Raw genomic sequence first — 21511 nt, forward strand, 5'->3', positions numbered from 1 at the left:
GTGTGTGTGTGTGTGTGTGTGTGTGTGTGTGTGTGTGTGTGTGTGTCTGTCTGTCTGTCTCTCTGCAGGGTGGCATGTATGTTTTCCAGCTGTTTGATTACTATGCAGCGAGCGGTGTGTGCCTTCTGTGGGTGGCATTCTTTGAATGTATAGCTGTTGCCTGGGTTTATGGTGAGTACCATCCTTCTGAATATAACAGATGACTTTGTGTTTTACTTCATGCCGTGTTTAAAGCATTCTGCCTCTGTGTTTGAAATGTTCTGCACTAATGATCTTGCCTTTGTAATTGTAAAATAAGTAGTCCTGGTGCATTCTGAGTAAAAGAGTTTTTGCAAAGACAATAACCAGAAGGTACTTCACTGTCTTCACAGGCGTTGATAATTACTACGATGCACTTGAGGACATGCTTGGCTACAGACCAAACGCTTGGATGAAGTGGAGCTGGACTGTCATCACTCCTGTACTGTGCATGGTAAGAGCCTGCTGCTGTTGTAACAGACGGTGAACCATAAGCATCAGGCTCAGCCTGCAGATTATGACACAGCAACAAAAAGGAGTTTGACTTCTTCTTCTTTTTATGAAAACACTTCTTCTGCTTCCTGAAACTTGTTCGAGTCCTCGTGACGTTCACGTGTTTCTTAAATAGACATGTTGACATTTAATATGCAGTATTTGCCTTCATATGTCCCCACAGCAGGTGAACACTAAAAGGTCAAAACATAATTAAATACATGATGTATCACACTGACACCCTTGAGTCATTGTCCCCATGTTAAGTAGTGGACTTACACGATAACACACACAGTGTTACTGAGTGTGCGTTGAATTTAGTGTTTTTGAAGATGCCAAATCACCACATGATACAAATTTAAACAATGTGAAGCTCTCCCTCACAGCGCTGACGTTCGTATTCCTCCTCCTCCTCCTCCCCAGGGCTGCTTCATCTTCTCCCTGGTCAAATACAAGCCACTGACGTACAACAAGGTCTACGAGTATCCAGACTGGGCCGTCGGAATAGGTTGGTCTCTGGCCTTGACCTCCATGATCTGCATCCCCATGGTGGTCGTCATCAAGATCATCCGATCTGATGGGCCGCTCATTGAGGTGGGTGGCTTATGCACAAATTCTGCCGAAACGTTTTGTTTTTTCGAACGCAGATTTTGTAGGTTTTGTTTGTATGCAATTGTTTTTTAGTCCGTTTTTTGAAGCTTATACTCTTTTTTTTCTGTCCCATGTCCTCTCTCTGTTGTTCTCTCCTGTCTCCATTATTGCTCGATCCGTTCCTGTCTGTCATTCCTCCCATCTTTCCCCTCCTACCTGCTTCTCTCTGTTGTTTCCACCTCTCCTTTTAAACCCCGCCTTCCTCTCACACTTCTCCCTTCCATCCCTCCCTCCTTCCGCCCTGCAGAGGATTAAGGCGGTGGCAGCCCCGGTTCGCGGCGGCGCCAGCTCCCGTCCCGCAGACCACCGTGGCCTCAAGGAGCTGTCCTACCCTCTGGACCCCAACGGGAACAAGGACCTCCTGATAAAGGCCCCCACCCACACCATCGTAGAAACCATGATGTAAAGGAATGAGGCGGAGGCTCTCCATGAGATCGCTCTCCTCTCCTCTCCTCTCCAATGCTTCTAAAGCTAGCTAGTCTTTTCTGTCTATCTGTCTGTCTATCTGTCTGTCTGGTGGACTTATAAGGGTTTTAAGGAAGAAAAAAAAAAAGCGTTCCCGTTTCAAATCTCGTAGGAATACTCTGGAAGCAGTTTGCTCTTGGTGGGTTTTCTTAAGAGGGTAGCAATCACATTTCAAATCTATTTCTGAATTACTCACAATGGTGCTGGTCCTTTCCCCCCTATTTGTAATACCCACTCTTGTCTTGTTTAAAGGCAGAGTGGCACATAAGTACCGGCCTCTGGTCACACGCTGGTACATCTCTGTTTGCAGAATACCAGCCATTGTTGTTAAAAAAGAAGAAGAAGAAAGTGGTTATTGAGTCTTGGAATCAAACTGAATGTTGTAGCCACCAAATATAAAAAAAACAAATACCCATATTGAACACATATCACCAAAATCAGTTTTTGGGGCTGTTCTCTGCCTGTGATATGACATCACACACATATATATATAATGGACATGGTGCACTTGTGCCGTAGGGTTATTCGGTTCCACTGTGCTCAGGGGAGGCCCGGTTGAGAGGAGGTAGAAGATGGAGGCACTGCAGGTACAGCATGAATAATTTAAAAAAACACGTATTTCTTATCCATGTCTGAAACATTTCGATGATATTCCAGCTGCACAAGGCAAGATCTTTGGTGAGAAATATGACCAAAACCTACCAATCAAAATTCCAGTATTCTCATTTCTAGTACACAAAATTGCCCGGTGCAGCAAAAGAATGAAAAATTGAATAAATGTATTATCACAGCCGTGATAGCCGATGACCCTTATCAAGCCAGGATCCTGGTTTTTGAAATGCACCTTCGCATCAAATATCCCCATCTTCCACAGCCTGAGACTCTGGGTCAGTGAGAACAGCAGCGCTGAGACTGCACAAAGAGAGGGGAATCTGAAAGGATTTGAAGTGTGGAGGTTGAACCCTTGAGTGTGTTGTATGTGGCGTACTGTACAGTAGTAGCTAATCAGTCCATCTATATCTATCTCTATCTATCTTTCTCTGTCCTAGACCAGTTTACAGTACGTTAGTGGCTGCACTAGGCGCTCTTGGCTTACACTTTTGGATTGGATTTATTTTACTTTCTACAGAGGAAGTTACATTATTATTAGTTTTTCCTCTGGCAATGTTTAGATTTTTTTTGTTATTAAGACTATAATAATATTGTTATTCACTATTGATGATAATCGCTGTAGTTTTACATGGAAGAAGGAACACTTGTGTGAAAATACTAAGCTGTTATACAAATCATACCTTTACAGTGGCAGCCATTGTAACGAGAATCCTCGTTCAGTTCCGCAGCGTTGGCCCTGCCAAACAATTCCGTCTTTAGCGTCAAGCAAACAAACAATGCAACTTATTTTATGCCCCAAATATCTTCTCCTGTGGGGGTGTGGATTTAAACATTCGGCAAGCAGTTCGATGTACAGTAAGACAAGTGGACTCTACAATGGCTCCATGTGTAGGTTGGTAGGTGTTGGGGGTTTATAGCGTTTCCTCTTCTGTAAACACCACGGGACTGTATTTCATTTGGGTAGATTGTGCCAGACAGGGCACTAAACCAACATGTCACCGACTCAATGACTCCAAGCAAGGAGTGTCTAACTCCTTCCCAGACTCTTATTGGCTGCAGACGGATCAGAGCCAGTGGACGACAGAGTTTGGTCACGTTTTTTATTTTCCCCCACAGTCACCATGTTGCTTCACTTCACTTCTAAACGAGAGCTGAGAAGCTTCGTATCAAACAGGGAACCTCAACTGTTCTGAAAAAGCAATTGAAATGTAGCAGACGGTTGTACGCATCGCAACAGAGACCTTGGAAGGTAGTGGGAGTCGGGTGTCTATCATCATTTTGGGATTATCAGAATGAATTTCGAGGCGTAGCAACGGTGAATAAAGAATATTCGCAGCATCCAAATACGTCAAAAACTCAAAATGTTGTGCTAAGTCGGACTCTGCCTGAAATTCTAACTAAGCCTAACCAAAGACACAAACGAAGAGAATAGTCAACTTAACTTCTGATGGAATATATTAGTCAATTAAAGCTGTGAAATTAGGCACTATATATAAGATGTAATAAAAACGGGACTCTGGCTGAATGATTATCTGAGAAATCCGACATTTACCACCGTTGCATTCACGTTAACACGTCCGTGGAACAACGGGTTCCCCGTGTGTGTGTGTGTCGCCAGTGACCATCCACTCAGGACTTTCGCTTTAGCTGCTTTAACCCAACATTCGACTCGTAACTGTGGTCGACAAAGAGACACTTAACGGTAGCAATTGAAGACGATGTTATTGTCCATCTTGGAAGGCCATTGGATCGGTTCGCTGCCACACAGAATGGAATATATATATATCACACCTTTACTGCCTATGTAATCCGCAATCGAAGGCAAAAATACAAAAAGAGAGTGAGTCGAAGTGAGATTATCGCACCTTATTTGTATAATTTGGACTTCATGTGAAATGATGAGACCAAAAGAAAAACACTGCCATCTTTTTATTCAGGGTCCTCGTTGGCCTCGACAGTGAAGACGATCTGAATACGGTCGGAACCCTTCTGTTTCCCAAAAAGCACAACAGCAGACATATTAAAATAGATCAAAATGTTATGAAACTATTCATCCACGTCAGATATACAGTTATACACGAACACATGCATTGCAGGAATTTGACCGACAGCATCACATCAGAAGTGATGGTGCAATCAGGGCGTCGTTTCGTGTGTCATCTAAGCTTTGATCATTTCCTTTTTTTATTTCACTTTATTTAATTTCTTCAACTTAGAATAAAGTAGTTCATATCATTCAAAGGGATTTGTGAAACCAAATCCACAGCAGACATCTATTTTCATACAGTAATAAACTTTTCCTATATAAGTCGTCTTTGTACAGCTGAGCTCCCATCGCAGAACCTCCCATTTTAATACCGATACAAAGCTTTGTTTTAATGTTCAACTTTTGTACAGATCTGGTCCCTCGATCCCCTGAAGGATCTTTGCACTAAGGTGGGAAAAAGAATGGTAGTAATGTTGAAAGAAAAGACGTGTCAGCACCTTCCAGTAAGAACAACAGCATCAGAACCACTACAGAGGAAGTAGTCCTGGCCAAAGGCACAGAGCACCTATGGAAAGCTAAATAGTCAGTTTCACCATTTTGCCTACATGGTGCATCTATTAAATGTCTTGGTCATAGCTAAGATGCACAAAATGGAAATAAATGTTTTTATAATGTGGGGACCACAAGAAATAGCAAAACTAAATATCTGTTGCAAAGAGACACACAAATAGATTTAGAGCAAGTAAATCTGACTGAACGTGTTCCAGACACTGACTGAAAGCGTTCCGTAGTGCTGAGATCCTTCTGTTGGGGGGGACGCGTGGGCCAGGAGGAGTAACTAACGCAGTGGTTTATTGGTTTGTTCTGCCTCTCTGTGTATATTTAAAGTATATGCCAGTTCCTCTGCCTTCTGACACTCCCCTTCAGTTAGCCGGAGTAAACCTTCCTGTAACCTAAGCTAACCGATTGTTCTCAGAGAAAACGAATTTGCAAGAGAATCGAAGCATTAGCGATGCACAAAGTTTTTACCGCCGAATGTTGAAATGTTGAAAGTCGCCTGCGGGTGATTGTGAAAGTTTCTGAAGATCTATTTTTTAGGGTGAAAACAAAAGAACTAGTTTCCTTTTTTTATTTTTGTTGATCTTGTTTTATTGAATTCTGCAGTTTTCTTGTTTTGTTTTATTTGTGATTGTGTGTCTGTCACATTTGCCTTTTGTATTCCAAATATAGTGTATTTGAACCTCTGTCATCGGAGTAACTTGTACGACTATCAATCAAAAAAACAAAGCAAAAAATCAACAACAAAAAAAGCTAAGATTTGTTACGTGCAATACTTTGTAGAATACTTTTATTTTTCTCGCTGTTTTTCCAGGAGGTGGTACCAACCTTTGGAAAAAAAAAAAGAAACGACCGCCTGTGAATTCTTGATGAAGATTTGAACCTTCAGGGTCCAGTTCAATTACACCCAGCCACCAAATGCTCCACAGTGTGGAAGTGAACCAAACCAAACCACTGCTCCATCAAAGGTCTTGTGGTTTAAAATGCACTGAGAAAGATTCTAACATTTTGTGACGTCAAATTGAATTTCTTAGCGAAACATATTTTTTCATTTTTTTTTTTTTGTGTCAGACTGCTAAGTTGTGAGTTTGTGAGGGTATGAAACACAGTAACACTGCCACTAAGCCCGCCATCGTTCTGCCTGCTTTCTTCATCTCAGTACTGCTAAAACATCCGGCAGCTTTCCAAAAGCACGCCACCACCAAAGTTCACCATTTCTGATCCACAACACACCTGGAATCTCACCAGGTGCCCTTAAGGGTGGAAAGTCTAATTTGCTTGTGATGGAACAAATACATTGGAGTCATTTCGGCTGCTTTTGGGAAGCCTGCCCCTCAGCAACAAATGCAGTAAATCCAATAAAAACCAGATTGAACCATATCAAATGTGGGCTTTTCTTTCAAAACCTTGTATGCAATTTCTACATTCGGCTTATTCAGACATTTCTAAATCCAACTCCGCTTGGCCCGACCCCACAGCCTCAGTGCTTTAGCAAAGAAAGTGGAGAACCAAACATCCACGCAGGAACATGTGAGCTGATTTTAAATCCCACGTTGCCTACATCGTCTTCATTGCCGGTATGAAAACACCATATCTGCAGGTTTCGGAATCTAATCGTCTGTTTCTGTGATAAAGATTCAACATTAGACCAAACAGATGTGAGGCAACACAACATCTGTTTTATCACTGAAGTCACTGTGACTGCGTGGCTGCGAAGGAAGATACACGGGGCTCCGTTTCCTTAATGCAAGGAGCGTCTGAGTTCTTTGGTTGTCCTTACTCGGAGAACCATAGTTATCATGTAACCTAATTACATTTTTGGCTTTTTTAGCTTTTAATCAAGTTTTGACTTTTGGCCATACAATCATCTTTCCTCTTTTAAATTAAATGGTCTCAGCGCTAAGTCCTCTGGGAAATGGAGTCCCTCTCATCCTCCCCATCCTCTCGGTCGACAGCCTCACTCTGGATATTGTTCCCAATGACAACGCCTCTGTCTCTCCTGCGTTATACTGTATGTATGCCAGCCCTTCCTTTTTTCAAGGAATGTACATTAGAAAATGTTTTTTAATTCTTTCTGAAGAAAAAAACATTTTAAAAGAATTTGAAAGTTTTTATTTTTTATTTCTATGGCCAAACCTGTAAGCTAGGTTAAAGAAAAAAAATGAAAAAAAATATGTGTTTGAACAGGTTTTACAAAAGGTGTAAAACTTTTTTTATTTCTTAATAAAAAATGTGTCTTCTGAAAATGAGCTCTTGAGTTTTTTTGTGTCTGTATGACTTGTTCGTTTATGGGTGGTGTAACGCACACACACACACACGCACAAAGATCATTCCATTCAAGTTCAATTCCCCAACTCGTGGGACTTATGCACCTAAATCCTCTCCACAGCAGAATAAACTCTAATCCTACAAATCCTGTATTACAAGATTTAAGGTACTCAAGCCAACGCAGGAGGCTGCATTCCAGCACGCTCACTGCTGCCGGGTTTCCTTACATATGTGAAAGTATTCAAATGGGTTGGAAACAGCTTTATTATAATAAAAGGGCAATTAGATGTATATAATTAACTTATATGTCTATTAGCGGTTTTGTTGCCTAAAACTATTTTCCTGTCAGGACTGAAGTTTATTTAAAAAAAGGACAAACTAACGCCGTCCCTGCTCGTCCAAAACCGACGCTAGCGGTTAACTTGGAGTCGTAGTTTGGAGCTCGGGGCCACTGACCAAGCGGCGCTATTTGAGGGGTCGGGAGTAAGAGAAGGTTGACTGAGTTGGTGAGTTGCAAGTGAAAAATGTCTAAAACCAACGTAAATCTGCTTGAGTTGGTGCTTTTTTTAGCAGATTTAATCCATTCTTTGACCTGCAAATCCCCCGAATCAGCGCTGTGCTCTGCAACGTGGGTAAATAAGAGCACAAACAGCACACCATAGGTTCATTCGTTTTAAGCGTCTTTGCTGCTGACACTCAGCAGTGCTGCTAGTTAACTTCTTTAGCTAACTGCCCCTCTATCCTGACAGTAGTACGTAACACAGATAGTCTGTGAACAGATCTGCTTCTGCTCCTGTTAGACGAGCTCCGCCCGTCGACTCGGGCAAACGTTCTCATTTTACAGCTAAACAGTTCACTAAAATCTGTTTCTGAAAACATTTGAGGCAAGAAACAGGCAACGCAGGAACATCATCTTGATTTATATTCGATCAGCGCCGCTCATTGACAGTCATTGATGTCAGAGACCCCTCCGCTCCGATTGGTTGTTTTTCTTCGGCTGCAAACGCCGATAAGAGCACGAAAGGAAATAGTGACAGTTTGAGCAAATGTGACAAAAAGTTATCTTAATTGCAGTCACTAACTGTAGCTTTACGGTAACTTAGATGCTGTTCTTGAGTCTATCAGGATACACGTTCTCCTTTGGCTATGATTAGTTGGGTTGAATGCCAGGTGATCCATGGTTGGTGATTGGTTACACCATGGCAGCCCTTGAGGATATAAAGCCAGCTTACCACAAAGAGTCAACAACCTCCTGCTGTATATTCTTGATGTGTGTGTGTGTGTGTGTGTGTGTGTGTGTGTGTGTGTGTGTGTGTCTTAGAGTAAATCATCTGATGCAGAAACCTTTGAAACCGTGGGAACTGTGGTTTCTTTCACCCCTTTATGAATGCCTTTTCCCAAAGATAGGGTTTTGAGTTGACTTCATGGTGGCACTACAACCCACAACAATCCAACCTGTGCTTACCTAAGCAAACAGACAGACATCACTTAGCTAAGCTAAGCTAACTAATAAAGACAGTACAAACAACCTCCAATCCCTCCCAAACTGAGCTGCATGTTCTGTGAAGCCGCTGGAAACGGCTTCAGTTGATGGAATATTTTGAGCCAAACATCCGTTGGGTTTCACAACAGGGAAATGAAGGCTCCGACATGCTGGTGATGAAGAGAAGCTGCTGCTGAACACAGCTTATTATCCCAGACCTTATTTTCCCTCAACAGCTGCGGTTACATGCGGTTACTTTATTTTAATCAAAACAACTGACTCCAATGAAGGTATTATGAGTGCTACATAAAATACTGATTTAAAGTGTCCTGTTTGTGCTTCTCAGTGAAAGGAAGACAGAGGGTTCTTTCAGACGCCGTACAGATCCAGTTAAGTCTCGGTTCATCATGTTGTGTTGATCTTTTGTCCAGAAAAGTGACACAAATACCACCACTTCAGTTGTGATTATTGCTGCCATGTGACCCAACAAAAGTCCTTTTATTCAGCAGGGAATGCAGAAGATGATGTTTGCTTGAACTTGGCGTTGAATAATATTAATTCTGCTGTTGTTTTACAGCAGTGTGAGCTTTAAATAACTCGCACTCCAGAGACACAAACACAACGCTGACATTTCCATTCTCTGCCTGCCAGCTCCTAGAATAGACTCTGCTGCTGAGAATCTCTTTTCCCATTTCATCTTGATGACAGTTCTTTGGCCTTCCTTCCACAGAGCAACGAGCAAAAACACATCTGTGTGTATTCAAGAGTAGTGTTTTTTGGTACTTTCGCCTTTTGTTCTACAGTCAGAAATAGAACAGGAAGTGGAGGAGCAAAGTGAAGGATGATGTGAACATCAAGTGTGGCCAGTTGAGATCCAGGATGTTGTGGTTTCTTGGTACAGCCCACAGGGACACCGCGTGTGCTTTTGCAGATTTTCCACCAATTTGGCAAGTCCACTGTCCTCCACACTGTATCCCAGAAAACTACTGCTTTCCTGTGGACTGTTGAATACAGACATGTGCCGCCTCTTTGACACATTATTTGTCTCCCAGCTTATAATGGAAAGGACATTTGCTCTGGCAGCAGTGTTTGTTCTTACAATGCGATGGGGAAATGAACAATCTTTTTTTTTAATCTTAGTGAGCAAAGGTTGTCCAGAGGTGGAAGCCGTGTTCAGATCCTTTACTTAAACAACAACTGACTTGTTTTGGTCACTAGTGGAAAGCAGAAACAGGTTGTGAACACAACATTGACGTATCATTATACGGCCAACTTGTTAGCAAACAGTTGCTTGGAACATGATGATTCATGTTCCGAGTATTCAGTCAGTATTCACTGCCTTTAGCTCCTGAGGGCATTGGGCCGATCTGACTGTGTTCACCAGCTAACTCTCGTTTATAACTGTGTCCGGAGAGCATTTGCTGCTGAGCAGGTGCTCACAGTGAGTTTATAAAAAGAATTACTTTTTCAAATAATTACTTTTTCAAATCTTTTTCCGAATTTATTGTGACTATTTCAGTCATACTGTACTTTCACTGAAAAGAATAAATTGACAGACTATATTCTGACATGTTTTACATACACTGTAGACTTTTTCACAGATTTTTACTTTTTGTAATTTTTTTTTGACATACTATACTATGACTTTTTTAAACACTTTTTAGACTGACACCTGTCCATTAAAAGTCTTATTGTCATACCGGGAGTCGAACCCAGGCTGCCTGGGTGGAAACCAGAAATCCTGAACGCTAGACCGTATAGAGTTTTATGCCAATTTATACTCTACATTCTTCCATAACTGCAGTTTGGTCTTTTTCGACATACTATACTCTGACTTTTTTTACGACACTTTTTTCGACTTATAACATTCTTTTATTAAACACTTTTTAGACTGACACATGAAATACTAAACAGTTACTATTTGTAATCGTTTTTTTCGACATACTACACTATGAATTGCTTTATTATCTGACTTTTTTCATGACTTTACTCGACATACTTTACTAAGACTTTATTTTGTCATATTGAAGGTTCTCATAATCAATTTTTAGTTATACTTTGACTTAAAAACAAAAATAATTGACATTATATAATATGACTTTTCCATGTCTTTTTCAGTCATACTATGATATTTTGTCATACTCTACTTTGACTTTTTTCATACTATAAATTGATGTTTTTTCATCATACTATAGACTTTTTTCCAGATTTTTGCAAAACTCTATACAAGTTACTTTTCAACGTCTTTTCCGACATACTTTACTATTTTAGTCAAACTATACTTTGACTTTAAAAACACAACTTCATTTCCCATATTCTGACTTATTTGACATTCTATACTATGACTTCATGACCTTATATACTTTATTATAATTATTTTCTTGACTTTTCTTAGTCTTTATATCAGACCAGACTGGGTTTGTTAGGAGACATTATGACTCATGTCTTTTTTTATCTCATTTGTACAACAGCCTTTGCTATGATTTTTTGTCATACTTTATTATGACATAGAAGTCATTTTGTTTTTCTGCTGCTTTGGATTTAATCAAACTAACAAACTCTCAAAACGTACATCCCAGTTAGATGCAGAGTGAATATAAGATAATAAGAGGTAACAGTGATATCCAGACCGGCACTCGGATCGGTTAAATTTTTTTGGCCTAGTTTTCTATTTTCTTTTTTAATTTTTGAAAGAACTTCATAACTGATGACAGTGAATTTTGATTGTATGGAGCCAGTAGTAGAGATGAAAAGCTTTCCCCCTTTTCTTTGGAACATATATCTTACACATTGAAACTTTTAGGTATGGATACATATTATAATTGTTCATTAGTTTTTGAATATGATTTTGGAGTGATGACAAACAATCTCTCTTTTCTTAAACTCTTGGATGTCCGTTTCTGTTTTGGTACAGAAATACACAATAACCTGTGTTGGCCTGTTGCCGAGTGATGCAACTCTTATCATACCTGGCCTGTTGTCTCTGGATGCTCCTCTCTGGCTGCCAGGACTAAAACATATCTGTTTGTTAGTGGAAGTCAATCGTTAGGTGTGATTTGTCCAGTTTTTGTGGTCTCATCCGGTCTTCAGGTCTTTCCCACGCTTCAGTTCCACCGGCTCATGGAAGTGCAACAGCATGATGGAGACCAGTCACGCCCAGAGACAGAAGTTCCTGTTTCAATGTTGGCTCGTCAGGTCAGACTGTGCATACTTATACATAGTTTGTGTGTGTAAATGGACATACTGTATCGTGTGCAATTGGGTCCTTAACTACTTTTCCATACGTTACTGCTGTGTGTGTGTGCATAGATGTTATGAGCACTCTGTGTTGGACCTGTTATGTAACGGTACACTCTTGGGGATAATTAAATCCGCAGAAGCAGAATGTACAGTATATACAGAACTGAACAGTACACGTACAATGAACCATGTTATGTAGCAGAGTGGCAGAAAAGCAGATTGTGTGTTCTCACACAGACAGGAACATACAAAGAGGCTCACATATGTACATCCAAACACACTCTGTTCCACATAAAAGCACAGACACAAACATGCACCGTCTGAATAAGACACACACAGGACATTACATCTAAGTGTGTGTATGCTGCCCCCCCCAACTCATATCATTCTCTCCTCACACACATGGCTTGTTTTCCCCAAAACACTCAGGAACTATGAAGTTCTGCAAAAGCATGTTTGTGTTTACAAGTGAAAAGCCATTCGATTAGATTAGATTATGGCGTTTAGATCTGACTGGTAGAAGCCTGATGTAAGCATTTAAGACTCACACCCCAACAGTTTGTTCCTTCCTTAGAAGTATTACCTTCACTTCAGTGACTTTGTGCAGTACTATGGGAAAGGAACACACATTAAAACCAGTTATTCTACAAGTTCCTGGATGTGAAACATGTGCACACACATACAGTGTGCATGTATAGAGCTGTAAGCCGTCACTGGATCGCTCACACACACACACACACACACACACACGCAGTGCTGCAGCATTGGGATTACATCACACACCAAAGTAACGACAGACAAGTCATCCCACATAAAATTAGACATTTTATTGTTCTTCTGATCTTTTCTCATGTTCTTCTCAAAAAGAGAAGTATGACAGTACACTCTTGGTTTCATAGAAAATGAACAAAAAACAAAAAAAACGACAACAACAAAGTTATACATTTTATTTCCCCTCCGATGTTTGTTTTGTATTTCCTCCCATGTTTCGGAAGAGTAATATTGTCATAGAAAAATACTATATTACATAGAATAGAACTTTACACAATTTGAAAAAAATACACAATATCAACGCATACGTTATTAACCCGGCCCAATCCGGAATCGCAATCAGCTGTGATGCCACTGGTCAACACACTTATCTTTTTATAATTCAATGTTTAAATAAATTCATGAAACTGATACGAATGTCAGAATCGGATAACTTCGGTGTAACAAGTCCTCGTGGGATTTATCAGAGACGGGAGACGCACTCACGACCAACAGACCATGAGAGACGATACCGTTTATGACTTTGGATATGATGCAAAAATATATTATTCTTTCCTTTGTAAAGTCAGAGCCACAGTTGGCTGAAAGTCGTGTGAAGGAAGTTTGTATTCATGTCGTGTTACGAGTAACGGTCATCGCGGTTTGTACCAAACTGTGGTTGTCTGGGCAGAATGCTATCGCTGAACAAACACTGTGATCAGCGAGTTAAATATATTTTCCTTTGCGAATGCTAACGGCTAGCTGACTAAGAGCTGTGGTTGTAATATCAGGGGGAATGTATCTGGGTTGCAAGTTAAGCTAATGTTTAGTTCACCATCATGTCTTTGACTCACCCCGACCCTGTTTAGTGTTAATCAATCATTAACACCCATGATGGGAAATCATTTAAATATCGCCGACAGTAGTGACAACAGGTAAGTGTAGCCAACGCAAAAAAAATGGTGAAAAAATGTTTCATCTGACATTACGAAAATTCCCCAAAATTAGTGAAGAAATGTAATATTAATTTGAAATGATCGCATATCAGTCCGTTGTTGGCACAGTAATCAGATGCTTTGTCTTTTTTACCTTTTCAACCACGTAAAGAGCCAGTTTGTCATGTAGCGGTGAGGACGCAGACAAACTGAAACATCCCCCTGAACGCCACACAATCACTGTGAACGACTCATTTCTTACATTTACCACGTTGTGCAACTGTGAAGAAGTTTTATATTATATATATTATTTCTTATAAACATTTGTGTACAATTCCGGATTGGGCTTTAAACTGATCTTTGACCCAAAAATGCATAGGGAGTATGGATGACCACACACACACATACATACATACGTACATAAAAACCAACAGAACAGTTTGGAAGGCTTTTCTCAGCATTTGTCTTCTTTTTTGTAGCTTTACAAAACTTTTTTTTTTTGGCCACTTCACATTTGCGTATAAAACACTCAGACACGTCTGTTCCGTTGTACATGAGAATACTTACAGTGCATGGTATTCAACAGTGTGCTTCTTTTATTAGTAAGTGCTCGGAGAGATGTGAATGTCCCTTTTTTTTGTCATTAATGAAGAAGTCGCCGTTCTCAGGCTCCCTCGCAAGAAATGAGTTCACACTGTTTTCAGTCTCATCAGGGTGTCTGAGCGGCCCACGGCTCTGAAAGATATCACCACTGTACAATGAAATGTACACCACCTAGCGTCTCTCTGTCCCTGACACACACACACACACACACACACACACACACACACACACACAAACACATGCTCAAAAGCTCATATTTGCTTAAAAGGAAAGAAAGACTGACATCCTTGGATACGTACATGTAGAAACACATGTATATACATGTAGTACACACAGAAAACACGCCCCGCCCCCCAGACACACATGCCAGTACAGTCATATATACATGCAGGCTCCCACATTCTATCACACACACACACACACACACAGACACACTGGTGCTCTCAATGGGGGCAGCTGGATTCTAACTGTATTATGTAACAACGTGAGGAAAGAGTGGGAGACAGTGAAAGAAAGAGAAAGAGAGAGAACAGAGGTTGTGATTGTTCCAATCCTTCCGAGGACAAAAGCTATTCTCTGTCTCCTCTCTCTTTCACACACACACACACACACACACACACACACACACACACACACACACTCACGGTTAGTGTTCCTGTGTGTGTCTCTCCTGTCTCTCTCTCTCACACATTTTGTTTGTACTCTCTCTCTAGTGTGCTTACACACAGGAAGACATTTATAAAAATGTTTCCTTCTGACCCGTAACACTCTCTAGTTTCTGTCTGCCACACTCACACACACACACACGTTCTCCCAGTAGAGGAGGGGAGCGACCAGCTCGTCTCGTTTCTGCAAAATCATACGTGCAAAGAAAAAGGTTTAGGCAGAAATCAAATGAAATCATTAAAACAGGAGGTGGAGGAAGTGGAAGGAATCTCTGCTGTTGAATAGGTGGGTGAGGAAAGGTGGGAGAGTTAAAGAAAAGTCATTAAATGAGACGTTCAGATGTTTGGCGTGTTGCTAAGTGAGTGGAGCTATTTCAGGCACACCGACAGCTAAGAGCACTTCCACGTCTCAGGAGGGCATGAAATTCACTCGTTTGAATCGTCAGTGTAAGAGATTAACAATTGACAATCTGAAATGTGTGTTTTTAGCTCGTTAAATACTGTTCCTCCAGCGTTTCAGCCCATCGTTTGCAAACCGGGCGCTGTTTGTTTCCCCTCCTGTGGGTGTGACTTTCAGAGCATGCACTCTGTCGTTCTCTAGCAGTGATGTTGCAGATTGCAACCAACTGAAACTTCTCCCATGTGCCAAGCGTGGAGACCGATCTAGTCCAATCTAGTGCCCGTGTTTGGGTTTGTCCCTTCTGGGCTACTGTAGAAACAACACAGCAGACTCCGGAAAGAGAACCCGCTCCGTATGTAGACATGAACGGCTCATTCTAAGCTAACGAATACACAGCAAGTCTTATTTTCAGGTGATTTTACACTGAAGAAAACATACATATTCATATTAGATTCCATTTCTGCCAATAGATCCCCCTGAATGCTACACACTGGCCCTTTAAGAACCGTCCATCATGCCAAACTAACCTAAAAAACAATTAGCTAAATCCAGCGTGTACCCACTTGTTTATGCACCCGTTTAGATACACTCACATACATCTGAATGTACTGACTCATGTTATGTGCACATCAGAAACAGCTGCAGGAATACAACACAGGCAGACACACAGAAACGTGAACAAACTTTAAGACGAACACGTAGTGACATGCACGCACCAACTGCATTGCTTCGTGTCCTCTAGTTATCTGTACATGCTGGCCCTGTTCTGTACGAGTGTGTATGAGTGTGTGTGTGTGTGTGTGTGACTTGTTCCCAGTCTGGACAGCTCGGTACAAATCTTCAGCATCCAGACGACAACCGTCAGCTTTGTCCATAATTGTCGTGCTGCAACGGGGCCAGTCTCTCCTACAAAGCCAAACAGCAGCAACGCTTTAGTGCTCGTGGTTGATCTGTGCTGTGAGGAGCAGTTTACAAATCACTCGTCATGTCTGCACTGCTCGAGAAAGAGTTGCTTGTGTTTGAGTGTTGTTGTTCACACTGGTACGCTACGTTCTTGGCATAGGCTGCATCGGTGGAGCAGCTACCGTCCTATGAATCTAGTCAACACCCAAAACCGCCACCTTCTGACTCTTCCAACTCGTCACACACTGACGCTTCGTCACAGCGCGTCCTACTACAGGCGCTCAACTATACGGTCGCAACAAACACGTGGGAGGCCGTGGCTAAGTGGAGAGCAGGGCCGTCCTTCAATCAGAGAATCGGCGGTTCGATCCCCGGCCCCGCTAGTCGCACGTCGATGTGTCCTTGAAGCGAGACACGTAGCTCCCGCAGCTGTGCCTCCGGCGTGGTGGAATCTGAATTGTAAGTCTCTTTAGATAAAAGCGTCTGCTAAATGACTGTAATGTAATGTTGTGAACTCAAACAGAACCACGTGCTTAGCTTTAGCCAACGACATCATGGTTGGGCTCTAAATACGTACGTCAACTAAATAAACCGTGAAAAAGCACGTAACTTTAATAAAACTAAACCGCACTTTCAGACAGTAAAGCTGGTCTTTGACTCATCCCCGTGCATCTCTTCAGTCTTTCTTCTACGTCTTCACACTCCTGGAACATTTCCTCCGGGTGTCTGATGATGACACGGATGAGTTTACATCGTAGGGACTTGAAAGCCCGAAGCGTCTCACGCCTTGTGCGTCGACATCGTACGTTAAGGGTTGTGACAAAGCCTCAGTATCTAATAGGGGAGTGAGAGCAGCATGCTCAGCTGTGCTTCTGTGTGTTTTAATCCACTATTGAGCAGCAATACGTAACCTCAAACGACATGAGCACAATGATTATGAAGCATTAATGCTGAATCACATCTCGCAGAAGAAAATGTGAACCTTGAAAGATAATGTCATCTGCTCCGAAGTTCTGCATCTTTGGCTCTTTGGTCAGCACCGGTCTTAGGTGTTGACCGCCTGGGCCGATTGTGATGCACACCAGAGGAACATAAACCTTGACTGTATTATACTTTTGTCTGTTTACTGTAAAGATAATCCATGTTGGATGAATAAGTCCACACTGTTCTGCCCCAGTGGCTCTCAGTGTAAAGTACAGTTGTGATGCTGTGACTCCTGAGGCTCCTTCACCTTGTTTGTTTATGGCATCATTCCTCATAATAAGTGCTACACGCAGCACCTTTAACAGCATCAACAGGTGTTATTTCTGATTATTGTGAACCTCGACCCTAATCGTGAGCTCTGCTGCTTACGGTCCATATCTAGTGGCTTCTGCTCTTTGACTTTGTAGGTCAGCAATGAACTGAAGTGAGATGAACCCAGTGCTCTCAGACAAGTGCGGTGACAAACTGGGCAATGTAGATCGGCAACTTAAGCAGCAGTTGGCACAAAACAAACAAAAAAACCCAGAGAAGGGTCAATATACTCCTAACATGTTGCAGGAAAATGTTCTTCTGTTGGCAACAAAGTTTTCTCCGTGAGCAGAGCTGCAACAAGTGTGTTGAAGCGATAAATGCTTCATTTAAAGACGCCACATGTCGTGTGAAGCGAATATCAAGTCGCTGCTTCTTCTCTCTTCCCGTCTCATGTTTGGATTGGACATTTGAGTTTGGCAGAAGTGATGACATCGTTGTCTTCAACTTGAAATGATGCCACAAATTTAGATGTTTATGTATTTTTTACATGGTATTATTGTGCTGACGCATTAAAGAAGTCCACCTTCATGCAACAGCTGGAAAGAAAAGCTAAACATAACCTTTCTGGTTATGACTCTTGGAAATTGTATTGAAGCATTCTTAGCAGCAATATGGAATTCTACAATGTCTACATCTGTCTAGACCGCAGCCTGACCATTACTTTAGAAATGGTTGGTTCAATCTTCCACTAAGTGTTAATAGCCTTTCTTTAAACAAATGAAATCTACAAACTGAGCAAGGCAGTTTCTTTTATAACAATACCGTTAAACGTTGCTTAAACCATGAACACTATGGTGTAATGAGGTGGCTCCCTCTGGCCCAGTCAGTACCAGAGATGTCTGGAAACCTGTGGCCTGCCGTTAAAAAACAGCTGAATCCAAATTGCAGGTTTTTAGTCATTTGTTTTCAGTGAAAACAGTATTTAAAGAGTCGTCAGTTAATGGACGGTTAAAGTGCCAACTAAGCGCTTGTTTATGTTGGAACAACTTTGAGGATTCCCGGCCAACCTTCAGGAGAGCGTCTCGCGTGGTTTCTCTGCAATGAGCCAGGGCTTCCATAGAGCATCATACTGTATGACAGCAGTTCAACCCAGTGTGAATGGGACGGGCGACTGTGTGAGCATGCAAGTGTGTGTGTGTGTGTGTGTGTGTGTGCGAGTCTCTGTGTTTAAGTAGAATTGTTACAAGCCGGTGGGGTGTGTGTTTTTGAGTGTGTTTGGACCAGTTCCAGTAAAGAACTTTGCACTTCATCGCCAGTTGTGTGTGTGTGTCTCCTGCCTGAGTGTGACAGAGTGAATGCATGTGTGTCTAGAGAATCATCTGTCTGTCTTCGTGTGTGTGTGTGTGTGTGTGTGTGTTACAGGTCTAGCGGGTGGTCATAAGTGTTGTTATTGTCCTCTGTGTCATCGTCGTCATCGTTTGCCAGCGGGTTGCGACTGATGACCAGCTCCAGTCGGTCCCCAGCCTCCGTGATTAGAGGCACCGCCAAGCAGCAGTCAAAGTCCCTCGTCCTCACGTGGTTCACCTGGACGGAGACGGAGAGACGCAGACGGCGGCTGCTCTGGTAAACGGTTCTGCTGTTGGTTCGCTGGCTAACAAAGACTGAGACCAGCTATTGCTTAAAGTTAAATGATATTCACCATTACTTATCAACACAACAAACACAGAGTCTTTTTTCTTTCTTATTAATTGTTTGGTCTTTTGCACATGCAGGTCAGTTCATTGCCGTGGATGTCAACACCCTCAAAACATGAACTGGATTCCTCCATCAGTACCTGCAGGATCCTGTCGTAGGGTTTGAGCCCGGCTCGATCGGCGGGCCCGTCGGGTCGGATCATGTTGACGTACACTCCTTTCTCCAAGAAGCCGTCTGACACGCTGAAGCCAAAGTCGTCGATCTCTGGGTCCTTTACCACCGTCACCTACCGACGACGGCACAAAGATGTGAGGTGGAATCTAAACCTTTAACTCAGTTTAGAGTAATCCAAGTTTAAATGTTCATGGAAAGCATCTGTGACAGTTAAGCAGTAAAGCAATAATCTATCAAACCACCACAAAGACAACAGCTGACCAGCGGATCACCAGCTTTAAAGGAAATGATTGCTCAGTTGTGTGAGCTCCAAAAGACATTCAGTACAAAGAAGTCAACCATTCTTATGTCTCATCATATGCTCCGAAAATGAATTTGGCAGCCATTGGTCTAACGTCTGGAAGAAGAAAAGGAAGCAAAATAAATAAGGAAAGATTGCAATGAACGGTAAAAAACACAATTTCAGTAGCTTGAACGGATCGATTTTAGAATAAAAACACAGGCAACGATGGGCCACTGACGCCGAATGTTGGCATAGTGTGTCAAGCGAATCTAAACTTGAAGCAACATTATGCAACTTTTTTACAAGATAACAGCTTCAAAATAATTTTGATGGTACCCTGACTTGTAATAGAAAGAATGGCGCCTCTGAACGCTTGTTCTTGATCTATGTTTGTTGGCGAGCGGGTACGATCTCCGGAGAGAAATGCGTAACGCTTTACGGGACTATGTCACACACCACCAGCTAGCTATAAAGGAGAAGCTAGCTCGGTATTCTCAGTGTCTACATCATGGTAGAGGGGAAGAGGCCGAAGAAGACGTTGACAGAAAGAGCAAAAGCAACCCGACTCAGTCCTAAGAAGTCGAATACCGCAGCGTGGCCAGTGCCCCTCAGCATCTGACAGCGACATGTGGAGGGACTCTTTGGCCTCTGTGTGCGAACGCATCGGGCTTGCAACTAACTCCAACGTCAACACACCTGCGTTCTTATTAGACGCTAAGAGCAGCTGACGAAGTATAAAGAGCGAGAAAGTTCACACAAACAAACAAGACTTTCGTCCGGGAGATCGCCGTTCGCATCCAAGCAAGTTGTCACATCAGTCGTCAATAAAAAGAGTAACTCTTGGAACTACCGTTGGCGAGAGCTTCGCGAAATAAAAGTCCTCTCTGGCCTTCTTGCTGTTGGAACATATTAGCTGGCTCGCTATGTCTTGTGTTGTTGCATTTGCTTGATGTTCGGCTGTGTTAGCAAAGCTGTCGACACGTGTAAATTCCTGTAAAATGACTCGGCCCCGTCAGTCCTGGTTCTTTGGTGTCCGATGTCGTATTTGCTGGTTTCAGCTTGCCAATAAATACACATCCACAGCTGTCCACGAGGGGGACACGAGGAGGACACGAGGGGGACATTTGTCACATCCAACCAATTTTTGAGATGTAGCAATACATTGAATGAATTTATCGTTTTTTGTTTGTTTGTTAAACAAGTACAGAAAAATCCTCGTTTTCCTTGTAATTTGACTGCATAGCCAACATGGACGGTGGTTTCTGTATTGCTGCCTTGACAGACGGTGACAGGGATTGGTATAAGCTCCTTCAAAAGCAAAGCTTTGTGATACGATGTGGTCCTGCTGTACAGTATTCATACACGCTACATGCTTTACCGAATTAACTTTAAATGCACAAAGAATGCTAACAAACGACCACTGCTCAATACCATGCGATTGCAGGATAAATGCACAATGGAGGGTTTTTAAATGAATAATGCAGGCCAGATGTTTTGCTAAGAACTGTGGATTAACCAAAAACTGAAAAGGCATTATTATATAACGCATGAATATTCTATGTTCTTTTAATGAGACACCATTTAGAGGCTGTAACATGTTGGCTGTTGGCCAATGAGCCCATCAGTAAAAGCGATTTAGTAGAACTTTAATGTATCTTCTCCCTGTGGACGGCAAATGTATTTCTCATTCCGGCCCTGAGCTGCAGGAGTTTGGGCAGACTCTTGAATGAGGTCATAATTTGAATCCACAGGATGAGGACATGTGGCCGCCAGCAAAACTGTTGCCAAAGGGGGGGGGGGGGGCTAATATATTGTACATTCTTAATCTATAATCATGCTGTATTACACAATATCCTGCACTGTAAAAATGTATTTCTGGTAAAAAGGTCATTTTGATGGCTTTTTTTACTTGGACTGACTCGCTTGTGTCTGAAATCATTCACTAGCACAGCATTACAAAATGGCGAACTCACTATATACTGAGTTCGCCATTTTGTAATGCTGTCCGAATGTATAGTGAGCATTAATATAGCCAAGGTAGTGGACTCAAAGTATTGCAGACGGACGAGAGGAGAGCAGCACGATGGAGACGA

At 42.0% G+C, this 21511-nt stretch overlaps 2 protein-coding genes across 7 annotated transcripts in view; one reads left to right on the plus strand and one right to left on the minus strand.

Moving 5' to 3' along the window:
* Positions 1-7029, plus strand: part of slc6a6b (solute carrier family 6 member 6b) — a 34439-nt gene extending 27410 nt beyond the window's left edge. Inside the window, exons 12-15 of the mRNA XM_031861263.1 lie at positions 69-171; positions 372-472; positions 934-1104; positions 1409-7029. Coding sequence (XP_031717123.1) covers positions 69-171; positions 372-472; positions 934-1104; positions 1409-1567 — 534 coding nt within the window. The 3' untranslated portion in view covers positions 1568-7029. The remainder of the gene's footprint in view (positions 1-68; positions 172-371; positions 473-933; positions 1105-1408) is intronic.
* A 5557-nt stretch (positions 7030-12586) lies between these two features.
* LOC116393707 (glutamate receptor-interacting protein 2-like) overlaps positions 12587-21511 on the minus strand; it is a 244088-nt gene continuing 235163 nt past the window's right edge. For all 6 annotated transcript variants that reach the window (XM_031866471.1, XM_031866385.1, XM_031866298.1 and 3 more), the window contains exons 24-25: positions 19101-19247; positions 12587-18850 (exon numbers count right to left, since the gene is read on the minus strand). In XM_031866471.1, the coding sequence (XP_031722331.1) occupies positions 18683-18850; positions 19101-19247 (315 nt within the window). In that variant the 3' untranslated portion in view covers positions 12587-18682. The remainder of the gene's footprint in view (positions 18851-19100; positions 19248-21511) is intronic.

This window comes from Anarrhichthys ocellatus, unplaced genomic scaffold (assembly GCF_004355925.1).
Source record: "Anarrhichthys ocellatus isolate YVR2014 unplaced genomic scaffold, GSC_Weel_1.0 scaffold1, whole genome shotgun sequence".
NCBI classification, from domain to species: domain Eukaryota; kingdom Metazoa; phylum Chordata; class Actinopteri; order Perciformes; family Anarhichadidae; genus Anarrhichthys; species Anarrhichthys ocellatus.